General features: G+C 38.1%; 1 protein-coding gene across 2 annotated transcripts in view; it reads left to right on the forward strand.

Moving 5' to 3' along the window:
• Positions 1–7500, forward strand: part of LOC122246659 (uncharacterized) — a 259930-nt gene that overhangs the window by 251172 nt on the left and 1258 nt on the right. The window contains exons 10-21 of one of the 2 annotated variants that reach the window (XM_086552765.1): positions 2090–2293; positions 2403–2998; positions 3170–3319; positions 3466–3541; positions 3702–3875; positions 4109–4294; positions 4639–4764; positions 4924–5070; positions 5237–5567; positions 5711–5953; positions 6963–7237; positions 7409–7500. The exon at positions 7409–7500 is cut by the window's right edge and continues 1258 nt beyond it. In XM_086552765.1, the coding sequence (XP_086408891.1) occupies positions 2090–2293; positions 2403–2998; positions 3170–3319; positions 3466–3541; positions 3702–3875; positions 4109–4294; positions 4639–4764; positions 4924–5070; positions 5237–5567; positions 5711–5953; positions 6963–7237; positions 7409–7414 (2514 nt within the window). In that variant the 3' untranslated portion in view covers positions 7415–7500. Of the gene's footprint in view, positions 1–2089; positions 2294–2402; positions 2999–3169; positions 3320–3465; positions 3542–3701; positions 3876–4108; positions 4295–4638; positions 4765–4923; positions 5071–5236; positions 5568–5710; positions 5954–6962; positions 7244–7408 lie in introns of those variants that run through there. The other variant, XM_086552766.1, reaches the window with a different exon arrangement.

Below are 7500 nucleotides of genomic sequence, written 5' to 3' on the forward strand. Positions count from 1 at the left end.
GATAATTTCGTAAAATTCCCTTCCGGACAGCATTACCCCATTTGTCTGTCGTTTACGCGAATGCAAAACCAATGTCGTAAGAGTGGTAATCATTCCCTTTTCGATAATTTAGATGGATAAAATCAATGACGTAAGAAAAAGCATTACTCACGCTAGAATTCACAGTAACCTCGGGCGGTTTTTAGTTTCCGATTCTCTTTTGTTTTCTTTGGTTCGTTATCACACTCACAAGGAGCGGGAATTTCGCGAAATGTTCAGTATTATGAATATATTGTAGTATCGAATGCCTAGGAGTGCCCGGCCTAATTCGCTAGCGTGTTTCTGCCGAAGAGACAGTAACAGATGAACAGGAATCTTTGTTCTCGGGTGTAACATGACAACAGAGGACCGGGTCATTATTCACGCTGGCCTCTGTCTCTTGCCGTAATTTGGCTCCAGGCACGCACTGTGACGCGTCCGATCTGGAAATGGTTCTTTTTTTCAAGCCACGGTGTGTTGGGTCTTTATTTTATTTTTTTATGGATTTTATTGTTTATTCATTTATTATTATTATGATTATTATAATACTGATCATTTTCGTTATTGTCATCATTGCATTATTATTATCATTATTATTACTATTATTATTTTTTTATTATTATCATTATTATCATCATTACTACTTATTATTGTTATTTCTTTGTAAACGGATTTTTTTTTCTGTTATTGTTATCAGAGTGAGTCATGTAGTTGACGGAGCGTTCGAATGACACACTATTTATGAGTAAATTATACACGTGATATAGATAGATCGTTTATTTGCAAAGTTTGGTTGTTTTAAATATAATACTGTTTTTTTCAAATCTACCAACAAAGCCTTTACCTCCTCGTATTTTCATTTTTCTGCATGTACACTGACTAAACATTATTCCGGTATATCTTGGATGTCTTTGTTACCTGCGTCGAAAAACATTATGGTAAATATATATATATATATTTTTTTTAAAGATGGCTTTCCTCGGACCAGTGTCCTACTCCGACACTAGAAAAGAAATATAAATAAAAGAGAAAGCGTCTTCGTGCTGTCATGTATTTGTAGAAAGCATGCTATACTTGCGTGAAATCTCATTCCATATATATCTAGCGAGATGAATCCATTACAAGTTTCCCTCCTGCCCCCACGCCGAGAGATGCTCCTAATGATGACCTAACTAGCTGAATATTGTATTAGTAGAGGGCACGCTCTCGCTGAACCACACTGAGGCCGCTGGCGACGCCCCGGAGTGAGCAGCGAGAGTCAACTGTTGGGTTGGCTCGCCTCGTATGTGTTGTTGTTCGTTTTGAACAGCTTTGAACAGGGTGCATGATGTTTCGGCTTTATTAATGGTTGGTGACAATTATGTTGGGGCTTGGGATGAAAGTCTGGATATCTCTCCATGGGGGACTGATTGGTCTAGTTTGTAAGGGGAAGAATACCTCTTATGATGCCTTTCAATTGCAACTACTAGATAAGTTGAAAAACAAACAAACAAATGAGATGTGATAATCGTCGATATTTGAAATTTGAAATCTAGAGAAAAATCGTTGAAATTTGAACTTGCAAAAATCTTGCTCAGCACACACACTCACACACACACACACACACACCTGCCCCTTCGCAAAGCCAAATGAAGCTCCCTGGGACGCCCATTGTAACGCGGAAGACGTGATCCCGTGGCCTGGGCTAGAAGGGCGACACCCCAGGTAGAAGGGTTAGGGTTCCCCCATTCTCTGTTCCCCTGTGCTAATTCAGCATTTGTGATACTTACGTCAGGTGCCATTGGGTAGGCCTCAGTTAACATGTCATTGGTTGAAGAAGAAAGTGCGGGGACGAAGCGAAGAGAGGGGACTATGAAAGCTTGTGATATTGTTTTGTGTGATTATTAGGAATGGCGGGGAGGATTTTTATGTGGAAATGTAGAAATGCATTATGTATTATGTATTGCTGTTATGTTTTCAGGAAGTCCTTTATTAGAACCTGTTCATTCTGATGATGACTGTCTTTTTTGACAGATTTTCGACAAATATGATGTCGGATCATTTTTTCCTTACACCTTTCCTTTATTTCCAGTCTTATGAATGGGCGCTAGAAGCCATGAAGGTTGTAGGGCGAGTGAAGGGCGAAGGCCTGGCGTCCCCCGAGCAGGTGGGATCCGCTGCTCGTGCCCTGTCGGCCTACCTGGAGGAGCACCCACCCATCGCTGATGACACCTTCACGGCCATGAACACTCTAGCCACTAGACTCAACAACCATACCCTTCTGCAACAATGCAAGGTCAGTTGATGAATATATGTGTGCATCTAGTTCAATATTTTAGCATGTTTTATCCAAATATTCTGATAATAAACTGCGTATTTAATTGTGGAATCAATTTATGTTACAGATGGCACAGATGCGATGCCAAGAAACTTCGGAACTTCTGCGTAATCGACAAGCTATTCTACAGAAGGCCAAACGACAAATGGAGTTTGACTGCCAGAGCTTCGTTGACCTTGGTGAAATATTAGGAGGAGGGGAAGACATGTCTCCCTTGGCTTGGCTTGCCTCGTCGCCCCTCAATGCATCAGGTCGCAGAAGATCAGTCTCGTCCGTTGGCTCGCGACCAAGAGAATCATTATCACGATGTCCGTCGCTGGACACAGATGATGACTCCGTGTTCCTGGATCCCCCGCCACCCCCACCACCTGCCAAAACGCCCTTAGAAGCCCGTACTAGCTTGGGTGGCATCAAAGAAGTCCGGGAAAGTGCAGAGGACCTTCAGCAGAGCTCTACACTTCCCACGTCCACATCCCAAAAAATAACTACTTCTACATCCGGAGTTACTACTTCTTCATCGGGTTCCAGCGGTACAAGCGGCAGCAGTTCTTGTTCCTCCAGTGAGAGTTCCGGGCCCGTCAGCATAAACAAGAAGTTCATGAAAAGAGCAAACACGTGGCAGTTCGGTCTTGTCCCCAAAGAACATGCTGATGAAAACACAAGGTATTGCGATTTGTGGTTTATCTTTTTCTAATTTGCCTTTAATGTGGGTATAGAAAAGTTTTATTAATTAATTTACTGAATATTAATGTCATGTAGATAAGCATGATTCTCAGACTTGAGTAATTTATGTAAAGCTATTGTGGCGTGTTCTGACAAATTCCTTTTTTGCAGCCTTGATGATGGAGGGCTCCTTTCCCCATCAAGCCACAAGAGTTTGCCTCCGTCTTCATCGGTCAATTCCCACTTGCTAATTCGTGGCTCACAACTAAACCTTTCAATCAACACTGAAGATCTTACACAAGCAGAAGTGAAGAAGAACAAGTAAATATTTTGATGTTTCACTTTCTTGGACAATGTATTTTGTATGTTATGTAATGGAATTATCTTGCAACTTTTTAATTCAAAGATTGAATTGAATGTATAATCTTTTGGATGGTCGTGTAATATAAGATCATTCCTTTTTGTAGGACTCTTTTGCTGATTATGAGGGAGCTTATCCAGACCGAGAGAGATTATGTTAATGCACTTGAGTACATCATAGAGGTAAGTCACTGTTTTTCAGGTTTATTCCTAAATTATATTCTTTGGATAGATATTTTGATTTTAGATAGTTTATGTATGTTCACAAGAAGTTTGTAAAACATTTCTCGAAAGTGAGTGAGCGAGTGAGTGACATAAAAGATAATGAATACCTTGCTTTCAGAATTATATCCCAGAACTCATGAGAGAAGACATTCCCCAAGCTCTTAGGGGGCAGCGCAATGTCATATTTGGAAACATAGAGAAAATCTACGAGTTCCATTCTGGATATTTCCTCCGTGCTCTCGAGGCTTGTGAGATGCAGCCCTTCTCAGTTGGCTCCATATTCTTGAGATATGTAAGTAATTAGTAGGATTATATATTTTTTATCAGATAGAATTAGAGAATTTAAAGCATTTGTCGCACATACTTTGGATACACTGTATGATAAACATTTATTATCAATTTATATTTAATATATACTTGAGAATATTGTTTAAATGTTCTCCTTCAGAATCAGATAAATTTTAGTATCATTTCTTGATCATGTAAGATTTTGAGCAGAATCTAACTTCAGTATTATTATTTCAGGAGAGTCAGTTTTATCTCTATGCCCTGTACAACAAAAATAAACCCAAGTCAGATGCCCTGATGTCCGAGTACGGCTCATCATTCTTCCGTGCAATGCAGCTTGAGTTGAAAGATCGCATGGATCTTGCATCCTATCTTCTCAAGCCTGTTCAGAGAATGGGGAAATATGCTCTCATCCTCAAACAGGTAAGTGATACATTTTGGAAATAATTTTGAAGTTTAAAGTTATATCTGTTTATTTGATGTGATTATATTTAGACTCATTAAAGATAAAAACTTAAGTGGATGTGTTAGAGACTTCATTTAGAAAGCAATTCTTCTGCCTTAACTTATCCTTTTTGTAATTATTTATTAATGCTTGCTTTGTAGATATGAACAGAAATGCGGATTAGCCAAAAATATTATATATATGTTAATAATAATAGGTAAATCAAATAAAAACATAAATGCACTCTACTCAGTTGTTTCCTTACATATTTAATTGTCTTATGTAACTGATACAATTATTTGATATTTGCATTTACTTACAGCTCCTGAAAGAGTGTGCTCGAGGAGATGAGCATTATGAAGACCTCCAGTCTGCACAGGAAATGGTTCAATTCCAGCTACGTCACGGAAACGACCTCCTTGCAATGGATTCCCTAAGGGACTGTGATGTATGTATGATGTGTAATTTGACTTCCCTTCTTATTGATTTTATTAAATTAATTTTCATGGTATATACTATTCAATTAAATGTAAAACATGAGTTTGATATACAAAACACTGAGATTACATTGAAAACTGATTTATAATACTTTTATCTTATCCTGCAGGTGAATCTTAAGGAACAGGGTAGACTTTTAAGACAGGGTGAATTCATGGTATGGGAAGGAAGCAGAGCAAAGAAGTCTATCAGGCATGTCTTCTTATTTGAGGATTTGATACTCTTCAGCAAAGCTAGAAGAGACCCAGAGAAGAAGGTAAGGTTCTGCTACACTTGAAATAGATTCTAGACTGAATGAAAGTTAGCATTCTTAGTGCCCTAACCATGAAGATGTAGTATTCTTAGTTCAACAACCTTAATGATATGCACAAGATGTAAAATTGCAGCTTCAACCAGCCTAAATAACGTTTTGTTTATTTCAGACACTGGATATTTTCCAATACAAGTACAGTATGAAAATGACTGACATTGGGCTAACAGAGCAAGTTGGAGACAGTACCACAAAGTTTGAGATTTGGTTCCGGAAAAGGAAACCCTCTGATACTTACCTCCTGCAAGCACACAATGCCGAGATGAAGGAAGCTTGGACTGAAGAGATTTCAAAGCTGCTATGGAGGCAGGCTTTGCGGAACAGAACTATGAGGCTTCATGAAATGTCATCCATGGGAATAGGGAACAAGCCTTGTCTAGATATCCGTCCCAGTGAAGACCAAATCAGTGATAGGTCAATCAGTATCAACCAGCTAAACAAAGGTATGTCAGGGATCTTGATTATCAATTTTATTCAACCAGTTAACCTCTTCTTTCTTTATATATTTTAATCCAAATTTAGACAACTTATGAGTGGGCTAGATTTGAATTTTCATAGGGCTAATACCTTTTCATTTTTATTGCAGCACCTCGTCTTCGTTCTGGGTCCGTATCAACAATAGGTGAATTGAATGGAGTTGGAAAGAGACCACATTCAATAATATCTGTAAGCTCTTCCTCTGCCTCATCATCTGCTTCTTCTGCTTCATCCACTCATTCGTCTACAGTCTGTCCCACACATGTTGGTACCCTGAACTTGGGGTTTGAACCTGGAGATTCACCAAGAGCTTTGCATCGTTCTGTGACACGGACAAGTCAGTGCTCTGCAGGTAGGTTTATTTTATTTTTGTTTCATTCCTTTCATACGAATCGCACTCAGAATATACCCAAAACAATTACTGCTGTTGCTTCTAATAAACATTGCAGTCCAGAAAGTCAGAAATAACAAGACGTAATGTTTCTATTACATGTGCTGACTACATATTTTGTTACAAATAATGTGATTTAGGTTTTGACTGAAAACAGATTTTTAACATATCTTTTTGACTGAATAGGTAAAAATTGCTAGGAAGAAAAAGCTATGCACAGACATTATTACTTGTCTTTAAGAATTAAAAGAGTGCAGTTTCTCCTATTGATGTTATATGATAGCAGGAATTAAAGTAATAAGAATAATTGAATCTTTATAAATAGATATGAAGAGATAAGATAAGGAATGGCTGGAATATTATGTTCTATGAATTTCATGAAAATAGAGGGATATAGGAAGAAAGACCTGCAGATGAGGATGTAAAGAGAGTACTTACTTGTTCTTAGAAGTAAGGAAGCTGCCCCATCTGAACAGAGGAGAATTGTGAATAATAAGAGAATATAAGTATCAGTAAGGATGAAACAAGACAACAGAAAACTAAAAAGGAAACAGAAGGGCAGGTATGTTAGAAAAAAAAAATATGTTGAGAGCTAAATGGGATTGATTAGAGCATGATTCATAGTGCTTTATGACTTAGGAATGAGAGGGACTTAGGCATAGCTTATGAGGCTAGTTATGGTTAAGACTTTAGGGGAAAGGATGAGAGAAGGGCTTAGAAGGAGCTTGAGATTAGTAGGTAATTAGGCACTTGGGGCAGTCAGGTGTAGGAAAAAGGGACATTTTAACAGAAAACAAATTCTTTTGGAGAAGGACCAGTGTTAATAGATTTACACGCAACTGTCACTTGCTTTATTTGATACTGATGATTAAGTGATTTGTGAAACTATGTATTTTTTGTTATTTGTTCATACATAAAAAACAAAACATATTCATCAGGTATGAATAATTATTGTGATTTTAATTCACAGAGAGTGGAATCCTTGCTGATATGTATTCTGGAGGAGATGAAGACACACAGTCCCATCGACGAGTGGAACGGTCCAATTCTACAGTGACTACCATATCTGTTGATTCTGCCCTCTCTCCAGTTCCTTCTACATCACCTGTCTCTCCAGCCGCACCCACATTACCATCCCTTACAACTGTCCTATCCTTCACTGGAACTTCTGATGTGATTTATGAAGTACCCCCAACACCGTCTACTGCAAAAGACTCCACGGCTAAGACGCTTCTCACAACTGAGGTATGATTATTTAAGATGAACTTGGTTTCATCTATTGGATGATAGTCTATAGCTTACCTTGAGTAATTCATGTGTGTGTATATTTGCTTTGATGAAGACTGAATAATATAACTGGGTATATTAGTAAACATTTTTCAAATCTAATATTTTATTTGTTCAATTTTATTTCAGGTTTAGTGAGAAGATTCCCTGATCTGTGAAGATCATGCTGAAGGAGCCATTAGGATTACTCTGTATTTATTGATAGCTCATATGTACAAAGA

Source organism: Penaeus japonicus, unplaced genomic scaffold (genome assembly GCF_977035675.1).
Source record: "Penaeus japonicus unplaced genomic scaffold, GWHDUDI00000001_assembly GWHDUDI00000027, whole genome shotgun sequence".
Classification (NCBI taxonomy): Eukaryota; Metazoa; Arthropoda; class Malacostraca; order Decapoda; family Penaeidae; genus Penaeus; species Penaeus japonicus.